Source organism: Xenopus tropicalis, chromosome 6, assembly GCF_000004195.4.
Source record: "Xenopus tropicalis strain Nigerian chromosome 6, UCB_Xtro_10.0, whole genome shotgun sequence".
Taxonomy (NCBI): Eukaryota; Metazoa; Chordata; class Amphibia; order Anura; family Pipidae; genus Xenopus; species Xenopus tropicalis.
This window is the reverse complement of record NC_030682.2, coordinates 77363177-77391076: the sequence shown is the minus strand read 5'-3', so window position 1 is coordinate 77391076 and position 27900 is coordinate 77363177. Positions and strand designations below refer to the sequence as shown.

At 37.8% G+C, this 27900-nt stretch overlaps 1 protein-coding gene across 1 annotated transcript in view; it reads left to right on the top strand.

Annotated features, from left to right (window-relative positions):
- The window catches only part of gabbr2 (gamma-aminobutyric acid (GABA) B receptor, 2), a 349687-nt gene that overhangs the window by 302503 nt on the left and 19284 nt on the right, over positions 1 to 27900 (top strand). Inside the window, exon 14 of the mRNA NM_001016007.3 lies at positions 27658 to 27768. Coding sequence (NP_001016007.2) covers positions 27658 to 27768 — 111 coding nt within the window. The remainder of the gene's footprint in view (positions 1 to 27657; positions 27769 to 27900) is intronic.

Genomic DNA, 27900 nt, shown 5'->3' with positions numbered 1-27900 from the left:
AAGCATGCTGGAAGCCACACTAGCAAACTGTAAAGGCACAAAGTAGAAAGTCATGGAACTCCAGTATATTTTTCTAATTATTGTGGTACGGTTGCATTGTTTCTTATAATACATGCATATTACTATTTGGTCCAGCATGAACACAATTTTTTTGATCTGTCGCATTAAAACATCATGCCTTTACTCTATTTTTTTTTTTGTTTTCCTACTGATAAACAGTTCTGGCTTTAAGATTCTCAAATGATTTTCTCTTCTCTGACCTTATCACAAATCTATTAGCTCAGGTTGTTGATTGCTTACCTGTTATGTATGCTTACTTTCGGAAATGTGTTACTAACCTTATTGCAAATCTATTAGATGGAGTTGCTGATTGCTATTAATACTAACATTTCAAAGGACTAAACGAAAGGAAAATATACTCACCCAAAACATATGGGTTCCCACAAATACATTACTATTCTATTACTGTTTTTTTTTTTTTAACTGGTAACAATTACTGCTTCACTTATCTTTTGCCTGCTTCCCTGCGGTTTCTGAGAAAGCCCTTGATAAATAAGAGGTTAAGCAATCATGAAAAATGTTGTTTTATTTAATATTGTCACTTCCCTTTCCTTGCTTTTTAACTTACTACTGTAGAAGGGTGGAATGACTTAATGACTGTTTGTTGTATTATATTATATTACTTTTTAGTAGTTTCCTTTTTACTCATTTGCAATGTATAACTGATTTTCTTTTAACTGTAATGATTTGACATTAATATGCAGTTAATTAATACTTAATACTACTTATATGTGTTTTACTGACAGTCCTGTTTGTTTTAATAATTCATAATTACTAGTACTAGTTCATAAACACATGATAGTGCTCTTTAGATGTAGAAATACAAATTATTTGGGGTCAATAAGGATTCCTCTGCCTTTTTAACTGCTTTTTAGCTCTTTTTACAACTTGCCCATAACCTGCATGACAGACAAGACACGTGAGCTTACATATTTTGGCCAAAGTGTGGTACTAACACCTCATTTTTTGTAAAAATTATTTTTAAAGGCAAACTAAGCGCTGACAAACTTTCTTTCTCTTTGTGTATAATTAATGGATTTTTATCGTTTATAGCAGCTGGTCAACTCCAGATTGTGGGTTAGACCGAGCGCTGGCACAATAGTGTGTTTCTAGCAGCTGGTCAACACTACAGCGTGGGTTAGACCGAGCGCTGGCGATTTCTTTCTGTGTTTTATGACAGACAAGATGCCTAATAAAAACATGAAAGTAATATTCACAAACTTTAACTCATTGGTTCTTTGCATCTTTGTGAGCTTCTTGTCTGTAGAAAGCACACATTGGCACTGTCAACTAAGCTTAAGGTACATGTATATGACCCCTTATCCAGAAAGCTTAAAATTATGGGAAAGCCAGAAGGCCATCTTCCATAGAGTCAATTTTAAGTAAATAATTTGAGTTTTTAAAAATGATTTCCTTTTTCCCTGTAATAATATAACAATACCTTGTGCTTGATTCCAACTAATCTGCATGAATCCATATTGGGGCCATAAGGTATTGTGCCCTGTACTTACCACTTTGCCTGTTTTTAGCTGGAAATATTTTACTTTCCTGAATAGTTCAGTGGAACCAATGTAATTAAGGGGGAGATTTATCAATGTTCAAGTTTGATTTTTTTTTTCACTATTCCAGTTTTTTGTGCTAAAAAAAGCTCTCATTTAAATTATGGTTTAAAAACTCAAATGTCTGGTATTTATCAAGTGCAAAACATAATGAAAATTCGAATGTAAAAATTCACCATCTAAAGGTTTGTGAGTAAAGTCAATGGGAGTTGTCCTAGGCAAATCAAACCATATTTTTAATTTAAGATATTCAATTTTGAGGTTGTTTGTAAACTCGAAAATTTTAGGTATTCAAGTTTATTCAGACAATTTTTCTTATTAATAAATAAGTGAGCATTCGATATGTGAGATTATTTGATTTATAAAAACAAATTTGAATTCACAAATTCGAAAATTGATAAATAAGCCCATAGATATTAATGACTTTAATAACATTAAATAATCAATAATATACTTTGCATATTTTACTAGTAAAATCACCATAGACATTTTTACATGAGGATGCATCTTACTTAACGCCAAATATGTTAGCGGCAAGTAAATACATCCGCAAAACAAACTATTCTTTACTACAGAATAGTCGTATTTTTTTTTGTATACTTTTATTTTTATTGGTTTTTAACAGATTTTATAGACATAGTATATTGTTTGCTATATGCATTGTCAAGTTTAGAGATTTTCTTTATATTCAATTGCATATCTGCATACATAGTAGGGGAATAGAGGAGGGGGGGAGGGGAGGGAGGGGAAGATAGAGGAAAAAAGAGTAAAAAGAGGGGGGGGTGAAGAAAATGGAGGGGAGGTAAGGGGAAGAGAAATAAAGAGAAAGAAAAAAAACATAAATCAACATAACTTTCTGCGCTCTAGGTTTCAGTGTTAGTATGGAATGTTCATTGTTATTGGTTCACATTCTCTCACAGTTATCTATTATTGTTCCTCATATTGAGGGTAAAGACCCTACCCATAGCTTTGTGTTCTAGAGAGACTGTCTTTATTTAATATCCAGGTGTCCCATATCTGCAAGTATAACTCTGTTTCATTTTCCAGTTGATATTTGAGGGTCTCGTTTGTGTGTATATATTCAATTTTTTCCAGAACCTTTTCAACATGTAGTAGGTTTCATTTCCATTGGGCTGCGATGTGGATCCTTGTTGCCATGCATATGTGTTGGATAAGGCGCTGTGCTGGGTTGTTGAGGTTTTGCAGTTTTGTGTCCTAGGAGCATTACCTTTGGGCATGGGGTAATGGTCGTATGGAACAGTTTGGTGAGAATGTCTGCTACTTTTGCCCAGAGTTCTTGGACCACAGGGCAGGTCCACCAGATGTGCCACATAGTGCCTCGTGCGGTACAGTTCCTGAAGCAAAGTGGCGAGGATGTAGGGTAAATTCGGCAAAGTCTGTCTGGTACATAATAGGCCCTGTGGAATAGTTTAAGTGAAGTTTCCATTATTGCTACATTGTAGCTTCCTTTGCAGATGTTTTGGTAGTTCTTAAGCCATATTTCCTGAGGCAATTCGAATCCCAGGTCGTGTTCCCAGTCTTTCATATATTGTAATTTGTTATTTGTATGCATGTGGTTTAAGTGGTAATATAACATTGACAGCGTTTTCCGGCCCATTGGTGATTTCTCGCAGATAGTTTCCATCTGTGTGTTTTGTATTTTCGCCTTTCCCCAGAGTTTTTGTACGAAATGGGTTATTTGTATTGTCTGGTAGTGTTCGGTTGTTGGTACCTTGTATTTTTGTATTATTTGGGCTGGTTGTAATGGTTTTATTCCATCTGTGAGTTGATGTATATATGCTATTCCTTATTGTGTCCACCACAGGAATAGATTGTTGTTGTATCCTGGTGCAAAAAGAATGTTTCCCCATATCGGGGTCAATCTCGAAGGGTTTGATGCCAGTTTGTATTTATATCTAAGTGTATTCCATAGTTGTAGCATTTGGCGGGTTATTGGTGATAAGTCTTTGTGTTGCTTAAGGTCTTGGGGTGGATTCCAGATTAGGCTTATTAATGAGGTTGGATGTATAAGAGCGGATTCTATTTCAACCCAGAGCGGAGTTAGTTTTCCTCCATGTAATGCTGTAACTTGGGCACATCTTGCTGCTCTGTAGTATTGGTGTAGATTTGGGACTCCCAGTCCCCCCTTGGATTTGTGTAGGTACATTATTTTTTTATTGATCCTTGGTCTTTTGTTGGCCCATATAAATGTCATTATAGGTTTCTCTGTTTAATTGCTATGGGTAGGGCCCTAAAATAGTACAGTATTCATCTTAACACAGTTGATCCTTCCCAAGCTGTTTCTTGTTCCAGCTCTGCAGTTCTTGTACTAGGTTTCTGTATAGTGGAGGGTAGTTGCGTGTATACATAGTGTCTAAAGTTGGAGTTAAATTTATACCTAGATATGGTAAATATTTCTCCCTGATCTGGAATTCAAAGTTGAGTTCTATGAGTTTCACTGTATTTTTAGGGATGTTGCATGGTAGAAATTCGCTCTTGTCCTTGTTTAGTTTAAGTCCTGAGACTTGGGTGAACTCCTGTATCAGTTTCAGGAGATTGGGGAGGGAGGTTAAGGGATTTGTGATGGTGAGTAGCAGGTCGTCTGCAAATAGGGAAATTTTTTGTTCTGCCCCTGCCATTTTTACTCCTTTAATATTTTGGTGTTGTCTGATCGCTATGGCCAGGGGTTCCATTGCCAGGGCAAATAATGGTGGGGATAGTGGGCATCCCTGTCTTGTACCCTTCTGTATTTCAATAGTTTGTTGTGTAGATGTTGGCAGTTTTAGTGTAGCGGTGGGGGTAGAATAATAAGTTTGTAAGATTTTTGTGAAGGAACCTTGTATTCCTATTGATTGCAGTACTGTTTCTAGGTATTCCCAATTAAGGGAGTCGAAGGCTTTTTCAATATCTAGAGCCAAGATTCCCATTTGTGTGTTTGTTTTTTTTGCTTGGTGGATAATATTTAGTATTTTCCTGATGTTATCTCCTGCTTGTCTATAGGGTATGAATAATACCTGATCCTTGTGTATTATTTGAGGGAGTAATGCTGATAATCTCTTGGCTAGGATTGAGGTGAGTATTTTAAGGTCCAAATTTAGTAGGGAGATGGGACGGTAGTGTTTGGGGTGTAGTGGGTCTTTATTGGGTTTCGGGATCAGTGTAATGTGTGCTGCTAGTAGTTCTGGGGCTATGGTCCTGCCTTGTGCGATGTAATCGAATAGGGTTTTTAGTTGTGGTATTAGTATTTCTGAAAATTTCTTATAGTAGCTAGCTGATAGGCCATCTGGCCCTGGGGCCTTTCCTGGTTTAAGGGTCTTGATGGCTTTGCCTATGTCTTCTAGTGTAATGTTTCCATTAAGTCTGTCTAGTTCTGTTTTCGTTAGTGTTGAAAGTGGGTATTGTGTCAGGAAATCACTTATTGTTTTTTTGGGGGGTTTGTGGGACTGGGTATATAGTTTTCTGTAGAAGTCTAAAAATGGTAGTGTGGGCAGCATTTGTTCCAGGCCCGTGGTTACCGTAGTGGTGTCCTATATTAGATCCAGCAGTAGTGATAAAAGATCGGATACTCATCCGTTGGTATCGGAGTCCTCCTGTAGATTGTCGGGTTTCTGCCTCTGGGGTTTAGGCGATGGGGTCTGTTGGTCCGAGTTGTTGGGAGACCTTGGGGACCTGGCTGTATGCCAGTCATTGTGTGGTCTCGGGCTGTTGGTGGTCCACATCGTGGGTGTTAGTGCTGTGAGGCCCTCTTTGCCCAGTATCAGGAGGGCTGTGTCTGCTGATTTGAAGGTGTAATATCTATTGTTGATAATGCAGTGGAGTGCAAAGGGGAAGCCCCATCTGTTCAAAAATGAAAAATTTTGCAGCTTATTGTATCCATTTCGTAACAATAATTTATACGTAAATGATTTGAAAATGTTGCATTTAAACATGTATAGGCAATTTCAATATATAAAGGATTACATTACCCTGGATAGGCCCTGTATGGGCAGTTTCCTATCATTGGTGTGGTTAGACACGTGTAAACGTGCAGTGGCCCCCAGGAGTGTTTCTTGTGGATTCGGTTCAACTGGACCTCCCTTCCTCTTTTATGGAACTGTTTTTAATGGATTTCCAAGGACATTGGATCAACACTTACGGACTTAGTATTTGGACTGTATGCTTTATTCACTTTGCACTTGTTTTTGATTATCTTATAAATTATTACCTTTTATGCTATTTTAACAAACCTAAACAAATCTATGCACATTGTGGCATTATTTATGCTAATTGCAGCACTATCACTTTAATGTTAATGTATAATGAAACATTACCATATTTAACTATAGCATTTTTTACACAAGGTATATTATATAATGACCCTTCACTTATGTTTAACTTGTTAACTTATTATACTATCACTTTAAGAAAGTTTCCTGAAATGCTGTGTGCTTGGTGGGTCATAGGTCAATTTGGCTTTAAATGAGATCACATGGTTATGGTCTTTGTACACTTGATAAAGGGTATTAACCCGAAACATGTCGTGTTACCACTACCCATAATAAATGTTTTGCAGTTAATCTGCTGGAGCTTTTTTTTCCTATTTTTGGATTTTTGAAGCCCCATCTGTATTTGATCTTTGCTTTTTGCAAAATTTGGGTTGCCTCTTCCATCTGTCTCCGTTTTTGGAGCGTGGTGGGTGCGAGGTCGGCAAATATATCTGCGGGTAGTTGGTTAGTGTCCCTTCTTGTATAAAAGCGTGCTGCCTGTAAGACTGCGTCCCTGGTAGCTTCGTAGTGGAATTTAAGTACAATGTCCCTTGGGGATTCTTTGTTACGAGGTTTTGCAAGTGCTCTATGTATCCGGACCATTTGTAGCTGCTCCGGAGGCATGCTTGGGAGTATTTTTGTGAAGAGACTGACCGCAAATTTTTCTAGGTCTGTTTCTGTTTCAGGTACTCCTTTCAGGCGGAGGTTTGCTCTTCGTGACCTATTTTTGAGGTCTTCAAGATTTTCCTCCATTAGGTACATTTTTTCTTTATACATTTCCAGGGTTTCATGGTCTGTCTGCATTGCCATTACTATTTCCTCCGTACGGAGCTCTAGAACGTTGGTTCGCATACCTAGCTCCTGTATCTGCTTTGTAAATTCTGTTACCGCTGCTGCTAATTCCGTTCGGAAAAGTTTCTGTATCGATTGAAGTAGTTCTGAGGTCTCTAGTGGTGTGGTTGTTTGCTCGGCCTGCAGGTGCAGGTGCATCTGGTTCCTGCGTAGTGGGCAAAGATGGCGGAGTGTCTGGGCTTATGTGCGCTTTGGGTTGTTGCTTTTTTTTTTGGACCCGGAGGTGCCATTGTGTAGCGGCTGGGTTACGGAGGTCAGTTTGCTTTCGGGTGGATCTCTTATTGCTGTTTTTAGCTCTGATTTCCGGACCTGGGTGCGGAGCTCACATCAGGTGCGTCTGTCCCTGATGGCGCCGTGCATGCGCCCCCGTCAAGTCGTATTTTTATATGATATAGTGATATATGCTCTCAAAGACATTTCCAAGGCACTACAATTTTTATATTATATGCGAAAGTGTTATAACTGTTGAAAGCAACAACAAAAAACTGTAAAAATAAGACCACAATGGAAGAGCAAAGAATGTTCACCTACTGAAAGGTGTCAGATATCATCCACCAATTTCCAGCACAGCTTGAAACAAGAGAAAAAATAGAGTAAAAAAAATACAAAGGAAATGAAAGGTTCTTTCAAAGGAAACATGAACTTTACATCTTACAGAATCTAGAATAGAACAATACTAAAGCCAGTGTGTCATACGAGTCATTCCTGAAGTACAGGTAAACTAATAATTCAGATTTCTGGGAAAGCAAGCACATCATGATTGTGTCACACATTCTATGGGTGGACAATGTATAATTTCTGCTTGCCACTTAATACAGTACATTTTTACTGGAAGACTTAAGCTTTTTTTTTAAAAAATTGCTTAGCTTTTTTTCTGATAAAGGTCCCTTTATAAATCTACAAACACTATTGCCTGTGTTTAAGTCAAGAGCTCAGTGGTGTATTTAATCTGAAAATAAAGCTTTATACTTCATACAAAAGTCAGTTCCTGTATCGATTCATGAGTCATTGTTGTTAAACATAATGAAATAGAATGTACCTTGGCCATTAAAGGACATGTAAACCCCACACACAAAAATTTAATCAGTGAACAGCCTCTTTGAAATCTTTCAATACCTGCCACACTGGTTGTCCAGAGGTTAGTAGTAAGGCTGCAACATTCCCTTAGTCACTTTGATTTGCTTCTCCTTCTGTAACCCACTCGGCCCCCACCCTCAGGAATTTGCTTTGGCTGTTGGCTTGTGGGCATGCTCAGTTGTTCTAAGCTCAGATTAATAAACACGCCCCCCAGTCTCGCAGCCAGTGAAGAGATGGCATTGCTGGTTCCCATAGAAACTCAGCTCTAGCTGCCTGTCAGTGATTTTTACCTTTCCTTCATCTTTAATGTTTTTATGTGAAAATTAACTAAACATTATTTGGCCTAGTGTTTTTCTTAGTTCTGGAGTCTCATATGGCTCTTCTATGATTTGTATAGTTAAGGGTAGACCATCAGCATCACAACTGCAATCATGCCAAATGTACTTTCTGTACAAAATGGTTAAAGATATATTTTCAGGCTGGAAGCTAATCTAAATACATCTAAAAAGCATCCATCCATGACTTTTCTATTAAAAACATAAAATAAATTACCTATAAAACCCTTTAAAACACAAAAAAAAAACTATTACGCTCCTTGTGCTTTAAAAAAAACAAATAAAACAAGGGCATTAAAGTCATTTTAAATATATATATAGGCTGGATTATATGTCTGTTGCTTTTAAAAGGAGAAGGAAAGTCATTTTGGAATTTTACTGCCAACATATTTGCCACAGTAGTGCAAGCTAGAACACTATATTTATTCTGCAGAAAGCTTTACCATACCTGAGTAAACAGCTCTTGAAGCTCCCTCCATTTGTTTAAGGTAGTAGCTGCCAATTTAGCTTAATAGCTTCCTGCTTGAAGCCTTTGCCTTGGTAGCTGAGATCACACATTCCTAAGGGAGGGGGGGAGTGAGTTTTATGAATTCTAATGGGAGGGGGAGAACGGAGAAAGGAGAGAGCTGTGCAGACTGGCTCTCCCGCACAGCACCCCCTCTCCTCTGCTTCTGTATCCAGAGCAGCATCCCCCTCCCTCCCTCCCGCCCTGTTCTATCCTGGACTCTCTTCTGCAATACTGGGAAACTTAGAAATAACTCGTATAGGCACATTTTTCTTATGACTTTTATGTTCAAACAGCTTCATAAATATGTCTCAATTTTATGCATTGTTTCTCTATATTTGTTGTTAAAAGTTGTTACAGCAAATGGCAGGTGATAGTCCTTGGCCATTGCGGCAGGCATTCAGTTATTATTATTATTATTTTTTATATAGCGCCATCAATTTACGCAGAGCTTTACATAATAGAGGGGTACAAAAGACAGAACAGGTAACATGTACATATAAACAATTCACAAAAATGGTTTGCAGTTACAGTTGGATGAGTATCGGAGACACTAGGGGCCCTGCTCGCAAGAGCTTACATTTTAAAAGTTATGAAACAGCTATAAATTTCTTAAGATGTTTTTGGTACAATTGGAACAGATGGTAAGGACTATTGATGAGGTAATAAAGCTGTGGCCAACCTTCACCCACATAACTGTGTCCCTGTGTCCTTTCTAGAAGTTTAGTACATCGGTTTAAGTTCATGAAGGAAGGGAATAAGTCTCCACAGTCCTGTCTTAAAGAAATACTGTCATGGGAAAACATGCCTTTTTTCAAAATAGAGCTTCTCTAGCAGAATCCTGCATTGAAATCCGTGCAAACAGATTTTTTTTTTATATTTTATTAAAAATTTCCCAGGTTGCCACAGCCATGTCACTTGTGCTTTGTTAAACTTCAGTAACACTTTACTGCTGAGCTGCAAGTTGGAGTGATATCACCCCCCTCCCTTCCCCCCCAGCAGCTGATCAGCAGAACAATGGGAAGGGAGCAGTATAGCAGCTCCCTGACACCTGTATTGCTAAAAGTGATAGATAGCAGATATTTTACTATTAGGGCTCTGGCACACGGGGGAGATTAGTCGCCCGCGATTAACTCCCTGTTCGCGGGCGACTAATCTCCCCGAGTTGCCTACCCCTGCCATCCCACCGGCGAACATTTCGTGCAAATCGTCCCGCCGCGTCTGCCATCCCGCCGGCGACTTACATGTTCGCCGGTGGGATGGCAGGGGTAGGCAACTCAGGGAGATTAGTCGCCCGCGAACAGGGAGTTTTATCGCGGGCGACTAATCTCCCCCGTGTGCCAGAGCCCTTAAGTGCTATTCTCAGTCCGGTTCATGATTCCTTCGGTTACATTGAGCAGGAGAAACAATAGTTTGTTTGAATAGCTGCTTGAAAGCAGTTCTAATATGTAGTGCTGGCTCCTTCTGAAAGTTCAGACTCAGGCACAATGCTCTGAAATGGCTGCCCACACACCAATATTACAACTTAAAAATATACATTTGTTGTTTCAAGAACAACATTTTAATTGACAGAATCCCTTTAAGTCACTTGGTACTGTAGCAAAGTCAACTGTCTTTTTTTTAGTAATTAAACATACCGCAATTTATTTAACCAAAACACACATTACCAGATTTGTTATCCGGGCGCCCTGAGGCCACCCCCTCCCCCCCCATGCTCCCATCCTTTTTTAAATCACATACACAGCAGTGGGAAGAGGTCCCCATTGCTCTGTATGTAAGCAAAATTTTAGTACGGTTTGGGCAGCATGCTGCTCCAAAATTTGTGCCTCCCTAGGCCCGGGCCTTTGTGGCCTCGCCACAAATCCGGGTCTGAAAACACATTGCATATAGTCAAGCAGGGATCAAAGAAAGCTGGTCATTCACTGGCTGCCTTACTGGGCCAAAAATATCTGTTTAATAAACTATGCAGTACAGTTATCCACTGGGGCAAAACAGCTGCCTCAAGCTTGGGTGTAATAATAGTTAACTTTAAGAACAAAACGGGTAGGCATCTGTTCAGCACTAGTAATAAGCGAATCTGTCCCTTTTCAAATATAGTCAAAATATATATAATATAGATATTATAGATATTATATATTATATATATTATATAATATATAATATAATAGTCAAAAATTTGCGAAACATGGGTGCCGCTTGTCTTTTTTGATACAATTGCAATGTTTGTGCTCCCTGTTTTATAACATTACTGCATATAGAAGTGGTGTTATGTGAATACGATACAATATGCTAGTGTGGGTGACAATATTTTCATTCATTGTAAATAAGTAACATTTCTTTTTCTGCAAAATAAGCAAATAATATATTGGATCTTTTACACCATTTTTTCATATATTCACCTAAATCTATAGCTATCTTAGTGGGAAATGTATAACCAAACACTGTGTTTGTATGTGCACACTGTTCCTTGTCCAGATTCCTGCTGATTTTATTGAACTCATCCATTCTGAATTAGTTTCTATGGAAACATTCTTTTTTTTCCTCTGTGCTGTTAAAAAGCATGTTGCATGCGCATTACTAGCCAACTTGTAACTGGGAATACAGTAGCTATTACCCTGCAACCATGTCAGTCATTGTCTTGGATCTAAAAACCAAATATTGTGCAATGAAAATGAATTCATTTTTTAATTAATATTTCTCAGACCCTTACAACACATATTTTTTAGGCTAGTTTAAAATCGCAGAGGAGGAATGCCTAAGGATATAGCAAAATATGTGTGTTGTGATCTTACAGTCACAACACTGCCATCTTACAAACTGTCAACAGCTGCCACACCATAATGTCACCAAATTTTAAAAATATAGATGCCAGGGACATGGCTTTGATGCCCAACTGTAGGTTTAATTTTACTTAGTTCCGGGGTTTGCAGTTTTGTTTTTTCATTGTCTGGTTTCTTCATGTTCCTGGGCAATTCAATATCCAGTAAGGTGCCATCCTATTACAAGTTTGCCCATTGCTAAATGTAAAATTACTACATCTGATTTATTCAAAACTCATTAATCATTTTGGATAAGGCTTAGTATCTTGCCCTTGCTAAGTGGAGGCTTGCTGACTGTGGACACACTATATACCCTTTACTTTTGTGTACAAGAATGGTGCAAACCTATAATGGAGTTTTAGTGGAGTGGCGAGTAGAGAAGATGACTTTCTAGGCTGCATGGTGCATTTCTGCCAGTTATGAGGAAAGGTTGGCTAAGATGGGGTTGTTTAGACTGGAAAAAGGTGCTTAAAGGGATTCTGGCATGATTTTCATGGTATAGTTTTTATTGCTATATACACATTGCAAATAATTCATTCTAACATTTCAAATTTTATTTTTGAACCAATAAATGTATTTTTTAGCTGTAAAACTGGTATGCAGCCTGGTGTGCATTGCACCTGATTTTGAGATTTCAGAATGAACCAGCACTACAGAAGAGAACTGCTTTCAGATAAACTATTGTCTCTCCTACTCAATATAACTGAAGGATTCATGACTTGGCTGAACTGGACTGGAATTTTTACCATTGAGTGCTGTTATCATATCTACCAATAGACGAGATGGGAGAATTTTTAGCAATGCAGGTGTCAGGTGGTTGGCTCTTTTGAAAAATGGATTTCAATACAGGATTCTGTTAGAGAAGCGCTATTAACCAATTCCTTTTGTAAAATCCCTTTAAGGGGGGAATACAGTTAATTCTCGGATGCTTTATTCACAGTAACAGTAACAGTACGGCCTTCTAGCAAACATAATGTCATGCTTTCTGATTAGATGAAAGGAGGTTCTATTTTAAGATAAGGAAAAGGTTTATTACAGTGAGAGCTGTAAAGTTGTGGAAATTTCTCCCCGAGGCTGTTGGAGAGTTTCATGAAAGGGTTGCATGTCTTTTCAGTGAGCAGACAAATTAAAATTTTACAGCCCCTTAATAAGTTATCAGCCTTGGTTTAAATTTCCTTATTCATTTGTCTGTCTGTTTAACCTGTTTAAAAAGAGGTAGTTCTCCTTTAAGTTACCTTTTAGTATGTTAGAGAATAGCCTATTTTTATCAACTTTGCAGCTGATTTTATAAAAATATGAAGAACAATTGGCAACATTGCACACTTATTATGTTGAGTAAAAGAACCATATCACCTTCAATATTATTCTTTTTTACAACTCTTATTACATTCCCCCAGCAAGGTTTTAGAAACCAATCAGAATGTTGCTTTCTTTATTTTACAATAACTGCTCGCCAGTGATGTTGGCTTTCACACTATAATAAATATGTCCCCTAAAGTGTTACAGTAAATAGATTATGCCTCAGCTTTTCCCTGCGTAAGACAACCAGCCAAATTTAAGACAAGCAGTGCAGCTTGAGTTTCCCTATAAAATGTAAATGATTATATTTTTATTTGTTTGTACTTCCCTTTTTTGATTCTGTTATATAAATTAAACATTCAGATAAAACAGATAAGTCACACCAAAGTGTGGAGCCAGTCTATTGAGTGCATAGAGACAGTTAGTCAGAATGAGTACATGCAATTGCTTATAAGTTCTGTAATGATTTCTGTTCAGTTCAATACCTAATTCTATTGTTTGATACTGAACATATTTTCCTGTGGCACTTTATCTACCTAATTGAATTATATTGAAAAGGGTAAGACATTGAAGCCCTGTAATTATAAATGCTTTAATTTTAATCTCAGAGAACATTAAGGTTTATCAGGAGAACTGATAAATACTGGAGGTCATTCTCTTCAGAAGCTTTCCCTCATGTATCGCATCTGTGCCATTTCGCTTCTCCAAAAAATGTGTGAAACTTATGAAAAATGTGCGAACTGGTGAAAAAATTGTAAAACGGGACTCTCTTGACCCGCGTAACATTTTTTGATTTCACTGTGAATCCATGGCTGGCGAAAAAAAATGGTTAACGTTACTCATGTACAGTAAATGGGGCCCCAGAACCAATGTAACCAAGATAAGTGTGTTTACTATTTTAGATTAGTGTATAGCATACAATTGCAGAGCCCTCTACTCTCATTTCTAGTGCTAAGTACCATGTATCTTCATCTTTTTTTTGTAGTGGCAGTATGTGCAAATGCAGCATGTCACAAGGGGAGGTCCATTTATCCAAATTCTGATGTTTTGAAACCATGAAAAAACTAATTTCAACTAAAACCACAAATGTCTAGTTACGACCGAATAAATACAAAACAAAAACCTCAAATCTTCACAAGAAATAAAAAAATATAAGAATATTCATGCTCTTCAAAACAAAAAACCCTGAAAACCTCTAAAACAATGAATAAAATAAAAGATTGTTAGAATTTGCTCTCATTGATTGCTTCATGACCTCCACAGCTTTTAGATGTCGTAGTTTTGTCCTTTTTTAATGTTTTTTTTCACTTAATAAATTACAGATTTTATAGTTTCCACATAATTAGTAAAATCCACAATTTTTAGCTCTAAAAACCACAACTTGTGAAAAATAAATAAATACGAACTTTAGTAAATGGGCCCCTTATTGTCTTAATATTTGATGCTGTAGTAGGATCAGTAATGGGAAGGGTGGAATTATGGGTTAAAATTCTGGATTTCACAACACAAGAACTTCATTCTTTCAAAGGCTATAACCACCTAAATATTTTTTCAAGCAACAATAACAACATACCTCCATATAACACCATCTTGCTTTTAATACATTCAAGTATCAACCAACCTGCTTTGGCCAGAAATGTACATCTGACCAGATATTTTTACACTGCTGCTGAAGGATACAGATAGACTGTAAGTTTTGATATAATATTACCGATCACAGATCATTTTACACATGACTTCACTACTATCAACAAGAAACACTTGGCTCTACTGAAAATGATCTATAGATGGATATACAGGTATTGTAGCTCTTAGCCAGCTATAATTAGAAACTCTCATGAGAAGGATAGCTAAACCCACATAAAATATCTCTTTAACATTTGAGCTCACTGTGTATCAACTTTAATAAAAGCTATTGCTCTGGAGGCTGAATTGGTTGAGGTGACACACCATATCCTAATGTAATGAGATATCTACATACTGTGCTGGAGGTTGCTGTATACCTTTGTAAGCAAATAATCATATTCTTCTTCTACAGTTAACTGTGGGTCTACAAAACCCTAGGGTGACTGATATCAAGGACCCATTTTTGCACATATTAGACAAATTATTAGATTAAGGGGGCCATTTACTAATGCTTAGATTTTTTTTAGCACTAAAAGTCGTAACTCTTTCAAGACTAAGGAGCAGATTCATCAAAGTATGAGTTCGAATCCTGAAATGGGTAAAATTTGGATTAGACACGATAATTTCTGATGATCGGAAAGGTCACGAAAATTATTACAAAAATAGCCACAATAATATTGTATTGGCGACTCGAAAGTCACAAAATTTTCGTAACCGAACAATCATAAATGGCGGGAAAACCTTTCTGACTTTGATCTTTCTGTGCATGTTTTTGGAAGCCTCCCATAGGACTCAATAGCACTCTGCAGCTCCAACCTGGCCAAAGGAAAGTCACGATAATGAAGCTTTAATGAATCTGAAACTTTTGTACTCGTTGCGACAAAAACGATTTTGCTGCTCAGAAAAAACGCAGATAACACGCTGTTCTGTAAATTAGAAAAAATACGAATTTTTTGTATTCAGAAGCAATCGTACTTTGATAAATGTACCCCTTAATATGCGTCCAAACGACTCCAAATCCACTCATTCGCCAGCTACAACTTGTCGAGATCATGTAGAAGTCAATGGCAGATGTCCCTTCCTATGAGGATCCTTCTTCGCGTTGAAACATTAGAAGATTTAGAATTTTTGACTCTGGTTTTTTGTGTGACAATTTGAATAAGTAGAGGTTTCGCAACTTTTCAGAGACTTTTTCCCACGTGTACTTTTTCAGTTCAGAATGTTCTGAATCCAGATTTTGGATGGAGGCTAACTATTAAGTAAAGTTGATGTAGTTCAGTGCCAGTAAAGATAGTCCGCTTTCTTTTTGCTGATAAATTATGTATCTTGATGTGAATGCAATTTCTCAAGAGCTATAACTCAGCTACCTATATCATCCCCCACAGAGTGTTATGCTGTGCTGCTCCAAAGCTTTGCAATCAAGTTGGTTTATTAACTCCCGACTGTCCTAAGTAACCCTCCCAAAATTAGGTTCACCTTGTCTTTTTGCAGGTATAAACAACATCTGCAAGCTCTTGCCTCATTAATTACACAAAAATTGTTGTAATGCTCTGAAGAATTGAAGGTTTATTTTATATTAATAATGTCCTTGTACTTTAATCATATTTGGAAGGCACAAAATACAGAACTTAAGAAAGAATGGCATCAAAGAACTAGATTTTATTATTAATATTTACACATTAAGAATGGCATAGAAGTGGCATATTTATTAGTTATTGAAATACACCATCCATTGGCAGTTGAATGTGGAATGTGGTATACTGTAAAAAATTACATTACAATACAACAAGCCGTGTAATAAATGTTGCTGTATTTGTAGCCAAGTGTAAAATTATGGCATTGTGCTAGGTTGTATAAAAACCAGCATTGAGCATCAGCACTTTTTAAACAACAATACACACAACTTTCTATGCCAGATACTCTTTGCTGGTTCAGTTTTACCCATTGATTTTAATAAATTATCCATGGGTTGAGTAGGTGTAAAATAATAGGTAATTCCAAGTGTTAGTCTGGGGCTAAATACAGTATAATACAAATACTGTAATTAGATTTTTGTGTCACCACATATGGTGTTGATTCACTCACTTTTCATAAATAAGTCATTTATTTTATACCACTTATTTTATACCAAGTTTCTTAGCTGTACCAGTATAAATACTGTACTAAATATCTTTGCAAGTGATGTTGATTTGCTGAGTTGTTTTATTACTTGCCTTTCTATTATACAATTAATCACAATTAATCACAATACATTAATTACAGTATACAGGCTTATATTCTGACTCTGTTCACCTTGCATTATTCAGTTATATTGTGCATTGGTAGCACAACAGAAATACAACCAATTTAATTTTTGGCAGAGTGAGAGGTCTTTAATTAGTCTGGTCAGTTCATAAGTGTTGCAGAAATCTAGTTAAATCACATTTGCATAATAATATGATATAAAATAATTTGTATGTGCCCCAAATACAACAGGTGATTCTTTAATTTACTGCAAAGACACATGTATTCCATTTTGAAGTCAAAACCTTGATTTCTGTTTATTTGCACACTGATCTATCTAAAATTATTTGTTATTTCACATATCTTTGTCCAGGATGTGTGGCCAATCAATGTGCATTGCCACAACCACATGGAAAATGCATATCTAAGATGGTAAAACAAGGCAGATAGCAGAAAAGTGAATGAATATGTTAGAGTAACTTATTTGCCTTGTGTTCGTATATTTTTATTTATATAACACTACTTGTGTTTGCAGTGCTGTACACCAGAACAATAATTATAAAGAACAAATAGGGGTGATTACAATTATATATACAAATTAGTTATATTATAGAGAAAAGAGGAAGGAGATCCCTGCTCCTTAAAGCATATAGTTACCTTTCTTTCCCTCCCCTGTACCTTCGACAATGAGACACTGAAAACAATGATTGATATGGAAAGTGAACCTAGAAATTGGATTTGTTTGGATGCTAAACTGGAAGGGAAGTAATATAGGTATTTTACCATTTTAATGATGATCTTAATTTGACTCTCCTTTTCTAAAAGGCCTATGGAACATTTTGCAATTTCCCCACCAGTGGAAAAAACAAAGCAGGAGAAAACCCTCTGAATCTACGCTCATTGACAGGATGGGAATCTGGTTTAGACCAAACCTACGCAGGGAACACTTATAGGTGGATTCCAGTCCTGTCAATGCAAGATACGGGAGATTAGTGGGGCTGAATTGGTGTTTTACATCAGTGCAGATAGCGCAATTAATGCCATAGACCTACTGCTCTTTTGCTTAAGACACCTAAGATAAATACATGCTGATGATCTTTTCAGCATTTAAATGTATTACTGAGTGAATCTTATTGGATCTTTTGGATTACCCCATCAAATGAACTGTAGTCACCCCTTTCTATTGTCATTTTTAAGTCAATTATAAGTTTCAAATAATATTGGGATCAGTGTTGTTGTTTTTATAAAATATCTCTGCACAAAAAAAATAGATGAATAGCCTGTTAATTTAAATGGAGACTATACAAATAGACTGAGCACTTTAAAAAAAAAAAATCCACAGACTGAGTAAACTTTGTAATTGTAACCAGCATTCACTGGTTCCTCCAGGCTGATTAATCGACAGTGAAAGAGATTGAAAAAGAAGCAGAAAAAGGCCAACAGTGGCAAGGAATTCAAGAACAGGTCATTTTATTTTTATATTTATCATTATGTACACTACATAAAGTCAGTGGAAGAAATCCTTTCAGTTATTAAAGTGACCTTTACTAAGTAGAATTCCATTCCACTGAATATTGCATACCTTGGTGCATTTATCTGAAAATAGAACAATACATGGTCGGCAAGCAAATGTATATGTCTCAAAATTCCCACTTGATCTGTGTTCTATATAGTATGTTACTGTAAACAGCCTTAAACATGATATAACAATTTACCCTTAATCCATTTTATATCAGTGTGCTTCTCAATAGTCTCTAATGTTATAAACCAAAAAGACAGATGACAGCCCAGAAGACATGTATAGGATAATATAATAAAAATATGCACAATTAGTTTGTCCTTTGGACAAACAATTTTTCCTTGTACATATTCCTGTATTTGATCTAAAAGATTGTTTGCAACAGTGCAAACATCTTGGGGCTGGTCCATCAATGTTCAAATTGGAATTTTTACTTTGGCTCAAAGTTTTAAGACTCAGGAATTCGAATGAGAGATTCCAAAATTCTGATGTTTGATATTTATTAAGTGTGAAAAATTTCAATGTAAAACTTCAGCATCTAAACGTTTGCACAACATGTAAGCAATTTTTAAATAAAATTTGCTGCGTTGAAGTTTTTCACAGTTTTATTCATTCCATTTTTTTTAAGATTCAAATTTGTTAATAAAAAGGGCAGTTGTTCAAATTTGGTGTTTTATTTTTGTGCCAAGAAATATTCCACATTCAAGCAGGTCTTGTGTAAAACTGTCTAATGGAGTGTGAAATGTTTTTTTCTGTTTACAATATTTATTATATTTCCCTAACAGACTTAAATGTAATAGATTTTTTGAAATAAAAATTGTTTATAAACTGCCTCTATTTTCCTGCACTGTATAATGAGATTTAATTGGCTCTTTTTTGATAATGCTGTAACATGATTGTAAGCAATCTTTTCCTTTAAAGGCTTCTCACGCTACACAACAATCACAATACAATGCAGCACCCAACAACACATCTATCACCCAGATAAGTCTCAGTCTCTGGGTCTCCAATTCAGGCTCACCCTTTACTGTGGCTCTCTACCCAAGTCTCTTTACCTACTTTCCCTGCTCCTTGTAGGGGGAGAAACAAATAAATATGGATTCACCCCCTACTTATACAATGGGGGGAGCTACACTGAACATGATCTGAAATACCAGAAAGTCTTCCCCATGGTTTTTCACCAAGTGCTAGGGCCCATAGACTGACCCAAATACATAGTTACATAGTTACATAGTTACATAGTTACATAGGGTTGAAAAAAGACCATTGTCCATCAAGTTCAACCCATCCGAGTAAACCCAGCACACAACCTATACTAACCAATCTATACACTCACATACATAAACTATATATATACAACCAGTAATACTAACTGTAGATATTAGTATCACAATAGCCTTGGATATTCTGCTTGTTCAAAAACTCATCCAGGCCCCTCTTAAAGGCATTAACAGAGTCTGCCATTACCACATCACTAGGAAGGGCATTCCACAGCCTCACTGCCCTCACCGTGAAAAACCACCTACGCTGCTTCAAATGGAAGCTCTGTTCCTCTAATCTATAGGGGTGACCTCTGGTGCGCTGATTGTTTTTATGGGAAAAAAGAACATCCCCCAACTGCCTATAATCCCCTCTAATGTACTTGTACAGAGTAATCATGTCCCCTCGCAAGCGCCTCTTTTCCAGAGAAAACAACCCCAACCTCGACAGTCTAACCTCATAGCAGACTAGTGATGCCATTTCAGTGGCTAAGGTACTATATCATATGTATATATCATATTTTGAGCATCTGTTGTTGCTGGAAGCCCAAATAGAACAGTGTTGTCATGATAACACCATTACACCCTGTTGCATTAAAATGTAATGACAGTGGCTCCCACACCTACAGAGACATCTGCTGGGGTGCCGACACAGAGTGACAAGGGCTATGCATGTTATTTGCTCTAAGCCTCTGAGAAGCTCATCTTCCCTTTTCTGTTAGGTTTCTGGATTAATTGAAGAGTTTTCATTCCGATGAGCTGTCATTCATCAGAGACAGAAGAGCTGGAACAATAGTTCAATATTTTTCAACAACAAAAATAATCCAGTATAAACAGCATGAATCCTATATTATGTTAGCACAGAAATCAAACCATTTATTATTATTATGCTTTATTTATATAGTGCTAAAATATTTGTAAGTGCAGACTTTGCAGTGAGTATACTGTATATAATTTACACCAGTATCTGCTTCAGTGGAGCTCACAGTCTAAGGTCCCTATTAAGTATGGACTCACCATGGTCAATTTTAGCAATAATTGCTAAGTAACTTTGCTATCCAGAAGAAAGCAATACATAGGCAAAGGCACCTCTTATATATTTACACAGATGTACAGAAAGTTTTTTTTATTTTAAACAAAATTCCACTTCCAATTATATATAGCTTTAAAGTTCATAAATGAATTTGGCACCTCTTTGCTTCAGCTTGTAATTAGGTCTAACTAAATTGGTCATGGTACATTTTCTCCAAGCAATTAAAAAATGTTTAAAAATCCACAAATCAGCTGACTGAATTGCCTGGCCCAAAATATTGATGGAACTAAGATCACATGATTGATTTTCAGAATTAAAGAGCACAAACCTTGCAGAGTTTGGTTTCCATTAATGTAATTTCATATCCAACCACCCCTCTGCACACAGAGTAAAGCGGCCACAAAGATCATTTGATTAAAAACATCCCTAAAAAGAAATAGAGGGGCATATTTATTTTCATCAATATTTTGGCATTATCTATAAAGTCAGAAGTAAATACTAAATGATTAGCTGTTGTAAATGAGGAATAATTTTAAGTCAATAACGCGTAAGTGCACTTTGAACCTAAGTGATTGATTCAAAAGTTACCATACCAGTCTCACAAGATATCACAAGCCTGGATAGAGAGGTGCTACTTAGCACTACATAAATGTGTCACTAGTGTCAGATGAATGAAGTGTTTATCGTGCAGTGAATGTTAATGTTTCACTTAGAATGATGTCAGATCAATATCCCCATAAATTTAGATTTATTCAGATAAGCAGCTATATGTTTTGTGTTCTTTCACTAAAATAGATTAAAGGTTTCCTGGAACATACAGTAATCAATATCAGCAGCTAAGACTTATGTAAGGTATTTCCCAATATATAGCGGAAGAGGGGGGAAGAGAAACTGCACAATCGGGTGGTTGTTTTCATATTGGCAAAAGAAAACTTGGCAATTACAGGTCTTTTTTGCTTTGTGTCAAGCTATTTTTTCCTACAGACAAGATTAGTACAGTGACTACAGTGAAAATTAGAATACATGCTGCCCTGTTGTGTTTACACTGCTTATGGTGTTAGATTAAAGAAATCATGAGAAAATGAGCAGTTAATGATATCTAATTTTTTTCAGTGATTATCTATTCTACTAAATGTTTAGCTGCCACCCTGTTACAATAAAATTATGATATACAAGATGTCTATGTTGCAAGTAGTAAGGCTAGGCACTAGGAATGCACACAATTCCAGATTTGGGTGAATGTGAGCTTTTTCTGCAGGATTAGGATTCAGACAAGTGACTGGCCAAAGTGAATCCAAATCATTTGCATGTGCAAATTAGGATTCTGATTTGGTCAAATCTGTTGAATGTTAAGTATTTGGTCCAATTCTAAAAAACAGTATTCATTTCATCTCTCTTAGGGCTTCTTGTTGGGCAGCCCTTTTTACGTGCTGGGTTTGATTTTATTTTCTACCCTGGCCAAATTTGCATTAAGCTTCATTTTTGTAATTGCAGTAAAATGATACAGCTCAAAATCTTGTTTGCCCTTGCAGCTGCTGCCTGGCATTGCTTGCTACAGCCAAGTTTATTATCTTCAAGGACTCCAAGGTCCTTCTCCATTATGGATTTGCCTAGTGCAGTCTCATTAAGGGTATAAGTGCCATTAAATGTTATTGGTTTGAGTGCAATTGCACTTAGAATGCCCATTGTAAAAGACATAGATATATTTTATATATCTAGTCAGTTATGGGTATAAGGGAATACATAGGATAATGTGTCCTGAAGAGTCTAAGCCGAAATGTTGCATCAAACACCATTTGTTTTTTTTTTTTGCTTCATACAAGTCCTGTGAGTGCAGTTTGTTTGTGCTAATTATGTTATGTTAACCATGCACCCAGGCAGTACCTGGAGTTCTCTGTGTGCACCATTCCTGGACTTTTAATATATATATATAAATATATCTCCTTTGCAGTGACTTCCTAAGAATATATATAAATCAGCTTTCTATAAGATATTTACAGGACGTAGAATCTATGTCCTGTGTATAAAAGTACCTAAGTGCCATAGGATGTAGATTCTACATCCTACTGCACTTCCAGATTACCCCAGCCCCTAGACAACGAGCAGAGGCTGGGAACCAGTGGTCCCTGGGCAGGGGCGGGCTGATGCGACCGGGCGCCCTAGGCAACCTGGTCGGCTACCTCGCCCCTGCACCGCTACATCGCAACCCCCCCCCGTGTGTTTTAACGCGCATGCGCAGTTCGAGGATGGGGGGGCGCGGCGCGGTGTGCAAAGCGCGATACGAATCGGCGCAACGCAAGCTGTACTTGGGGTAGGCAGGCGAGGCTGCTGCCTCGCGCCCCCCCAATCGTTGCGCCCTAGGCAGCTGCCTCTTCTGCCCCATATGAAATGTCAGACACGCTGTCTATGCATGCCTGTCATTTCCTGCTCTCTCCTCCCTTCCTCTCCCTCTCTCTGCATACTCACGGATCAGAAGAAAGAAGCTGCAGCACGGCTCCTGGGTCCTTCCTCCCACCACCAGAGGATCTGTGTGACAGCTTGTCGCAGGTAAGTGTTAAAAAACACACATACACACACATACTGCAATACACTAATGCACACTTACACACAAACACATACATTTTGGGGGGGATGGGGGGTTTCACACATTCACAGCACTTACAGCACTCACAATTACTTGCACACTAACACACATGCACACAAAACACATTTTGCCATGTGTACACACACACACACTTTTTTTTATCGCATCCTTTTTATTCTTGCCTGAAAAAAATGTTTTATTGCCATTGTGGATAGCGTATTCGCTAACCGCGCTGCGCAATACCTTTTGTGTATTATTTTGGTGTTTTCATTACATTTTCTGTGATTTTGGTGCATTTTTAGTCATTTTATCGCATTTTCAGTTATGCATAGTTGTTGTTCGCTTGACTTTGTAAAACTAATTTGCCCAAACCAAAATACTCAAACTGTGATTCTGACTGCAGATATCACTAGTAAAAAAAAAATTGATTTTAGTGATCTTTTTTGGATTGTAGCAATTTTACTTCATTTCACATTGTTCTATGTTACTTGTCTTTGCACATGGACATTTTGTCTGCTGTATTTCAATTTGGCTTCCTCTGTACCCCACATAGTTTAGTAAATCTATGCATATAGGGCATCAAACTGTTCAGTAGACACCTGGCGTTCATATTTAGAGTGTTTTTTGTTGGAACATTATGAAATGTGGGGGAACATAATAGGGCAAAATGCAAGTTTGCAGTAGAAAGATGTATTTACCCATTTTTGTTTTGTCAGAATGTGTACTTTTGGAAAATATATGGTTTTCTAGGGTCTCCATACTGTTAGGGGGTCTTATGCAGGGCCGCCATCAGGGGGGCACAGGGGGTACAGCCGTCCCGGGCCCAGATGATTTTACCTTTAAAAGGGGGCCCAGCCATGCTAAAGTTTTCTTAGTAGCTCGGGCCCCCTTAAATCGATTCCGGGCCCCCTGTCATTGGTGGTCAGCGGGTGATCCCATTGGTCGTGCCCCGTGCGTACATCACGTCAGTACGTACGGGGCGCAACCTTATAAAAGGGCCTGGCTTCTTTCGGCCCTCAGAAGCGCCGAGGTGTCATGCAGGAAGGGCCATGCCTGAGGAGCGCGAAGCTGCCGCCGCTGCTGCCGACGACGAACAACAAGATGCTGGCTACCAATGTACTGGGGGAAGGGGGGCACAGCTGGCTACCAATGTACTTGGGGAAGGGGGGCTAAGCTGGCTACCAATGTACTGGGGGGGCACAGATGGCTACCAATGTACTGGGGGGGCACAGCTGGCTACCAAATATACTGGGGGGGCACAGCTGGCTACCAATGTACTGGGGGGGCACAGATGGCTACCAATGTACTGGGGGGGCACAGCTGGCTACCAAATGTACTGGGGGGGCACAGCTGGCTACCAATGTACTGGGGGGGCACAGATGGCTACCAATGTACTGGGGGGGGACAACTGGCTACCAAATGTACTGGGGGGGCACAGATGGCTACCAATGTACTGGGGGGGCACAGCTGGCTACCAATGTACTGGGGGGGGCACAGCTGGCTACCAAATGTACTGGGGGGGCACAGATGGCTACCAATGTACTGGGGGGGCACAGCTGGCTACCAAATGTACTGGGGGGGGCACAGCTGGCTACCAAATGTACTGGGGGGGCACAGCTGGCTACCAAATGTACTGGGGGGGCACAGCTGGCTACCAATGTACTGGGGGGGGCACTGCTGGCTACCAATGCATTAGGGGGGCCCTGCTGGCTAACAATGTATTAGGGGGGCCCTGCTGGCTACCAATGTATTAGGGGGGCCCTGCTGGCTACCAATGTCTCATATATGTGAGTCCTTTGTACTGGTGGGAGGGGGGCCCAGAAATTTTTTTTGTGAGGGGCCCCGTGATTTCTGATGGCGGCCCTGGTCTTATGGCACATAATACACATGCCAGTATGCACTAACTTCCTTTTGGGGTCTCTAAATGCCAGATACTTTGGTGATCCTATGCACAGTGTTTTCTTGGTACCTAATGTTATGTGGGAGATAAGGTGCTTGAAAATGGAAGGTTTGATGCGATTCTCAGGTATTTCATCTAAACCAGCAATTTTGGGAAAGCATTGCAACTCTGTAGTTTGGAGTAGAAAGACATGAATGCCCATTTTAAATTCACCTGAATGTGCACTTTTCGAAAATATATGGGTTTGGGGGGTCAATGTATTTTTTTGTGTTTTAATCCCACAGAAAATGCAGTAATCATGTTGAATTTTCAGTAGATAAAGAGATCTGTGGGGCAATTTGTATGTACAAACTTCCTTTTGTGGTCTATAAATTCCAGATACTTTAGTAATCCTATGCACAATGGGCATCAAACTGTTGAGTGGACCCTAGGCTTTCGTGTTTAGGATGTGTTTTCTTGGTACCTAATGCTATGTGGGAGACAAGGTGCTTGAAATTGGAAGCTTTGAGGTGATTTTTTTTAATTTTCATACTGTTTTATAGAAACTGCTAAATTCAGGAAAGCATTGCTGTATGGTAGTTAGGAGTTGGAAGACATGGTTACCTATTTTGGATTCGGCAGAATGTGTACTTTTCAAAAATATATGGTTTCCTTGGGTAAACCTAATGTTCCAGGATTTTTAGCTTTGGAATATAAAGTATGCCGTATTCTGCTGTAATGCTTTGAAAATTTGGTAATATACTGCTGGGAGTTTTTGATCTATAGAAGTCAGAAATCTCCATAAAACTATACATATCAGGTATTGGCACATTCAGGAGACATGAGGCTTTCCAAAATCAGTTGAATTTTGTCTAAAAAATAAAATATGTTTCTGGTATGTTTCGATATCATGAAAAATATAATTTTTTCTTTTTTTTGTGTTTGGAGCTCTAAATCTGGTTTCAGAAGTGGAATTTGGAAAGCTCAGGTTCTCCTGAAAAAAACAATATATAGTTTGCCTACCTAAACTTAACCCTTCTCCCTGTAAAAGCCCCTAAATTGAGAGAGCACAGAATGTTTACAAAACGTCTGGCACTGAGGGGAACCGAAATGTCAAATTCTGCTGGCACTTAAAGGGTTAAGCCTTTTAATTCTTAAGGATACAACACAAATATCAGCACACTACCTGCCCCTTAAGCACTAAAGAGATTAGTAAGGAGTTACTGAAAAATAGTTTATATCTGAAATTAAATACTATGTGACATATGTCTCATATTATTCACTGGAGAAGTGTAGCCACCTCAGCTTATTGTTAATTTTAGAACAAGGACAGCCTATTTGTATGCAATAAATCTTCTGTCTGCTAGAGATATTTATTGAAAGGGCTTTTAACTTATAGACTTTTGTCAAAAAATATTTTATAGAAAAAAGAAGATAATCAGAAGTCCAAAGTGTCAAAGGTTTTATAAAATCTACAGTGTACTAAAAACTGGACATTTGGGTGGACCCCTCCCCCCTTGAGCATTAACATTTGCACCAAAGCAGATTATTAATTCTTAGCACTGTGCAGCATTTTGGCTCAATGAAAGAAAAAGTTCATGAGAATTTTAGTTTTTTTTAGAAAATTAATGAGTGTAGCATTGACCCCCTTGAGTTTCATTGACCCATAAACTATAACATGGTATATTTATCAGGCAAGACAAGTTTGAGCACAGAGATTTTCTAATGAAAATAGGATTGGATTTTTCTAGTGCGATTAACACAAGATGTTCGTGGCATTTTAAGCATAAGTTCATAACAGTTAGTGCCATCAATTGGCAGGATTCACCTTCAAATAGTACATGTGTAGAAAATCCATAGACTGCAGTATACTGGTATACTGCAGTCCTTGATAGTGAAGGCCATCGAAGCTACACAAATCCATAGGGACTGATGGAGGCCAAAGGGTTTTTTTGTTTTTTTTTGCAATAAACATCTAGGATGAATAATTTACAGGATGACAAATTATTTAAATGTAGGTTATAGAACAAAAATCACATTCAACCATTTGTCCCTCAAAAAGACAACATATGAATGAATTTGCTGGAGAGCTTTTATCACAGGGACACTGGCAAGGTCTGTTTGAGCGCATCATGTGGTAGAATTGGAGACTGCAATGGGATTGGCTGGGACACTTCAAAGGGTGATTTGCTTCTGAATGCGTTAGATCCCTGTGGAATGGGGATGAAAGGGATGCCTACCAGTAGGACAATAATAAAAAAAAATAACAGTGGTAAGAAGAAAGTCAGGTGGTCTTATAGGTAAGGATTAATTTTGATTGGCTATGGTATAGGTCCTACATCATGTCTGGGAGAAGCATACTGCCCATCCATACTGACATGGAAGGACCGCAGAAGAAATTATGTTGCAAGAGCCTGTTATTGTATTTAATACATGTATATTCTATTATTAAATTATATATGTTTTCCAATTAGAACCAAACTTAAGTTTAATGCATCACATTAGTCATCACATACTGTAAAATGGATTACACATGTATTAAAATTAGTGATACAGCAGTTGATTTTCATATTTCAGTTAATTGCATTAAAGAAGGCATTTGGTATACCGGTACATTTCTGTCTAGTCTAAATTATTCTGTATCAAAGTTTACCATTGTTTTAAAGAAAATACATTTTTAAATGTCTCATTATAAGTATAAGTTACATCTCCTCAAACCTGAAACAATTCAAAGATTTTCCATTTAGTTTGACAATACTAATGGCTATTTTTTTTATTTTTCAGCCGGACCCTGCTGGCAGAGACATAGCAATTCGGCCATTCCTGGAGCATTGTGAGAACACGCATATGACCATTTGGCTGGGAATAGTCTATGCTTACAAGGGGCTTCTTATGGTAAGAGAAAAATGAAAGAGTAGTATTAATATATGCAGTGTTTAGTATTGCTGTTAAACTTTGGTCAGATATTTATTTTTTAAATGATGGTTTAAATTAGCTAGTTTCCATGTTAAAAGTTAAGCAGCAATT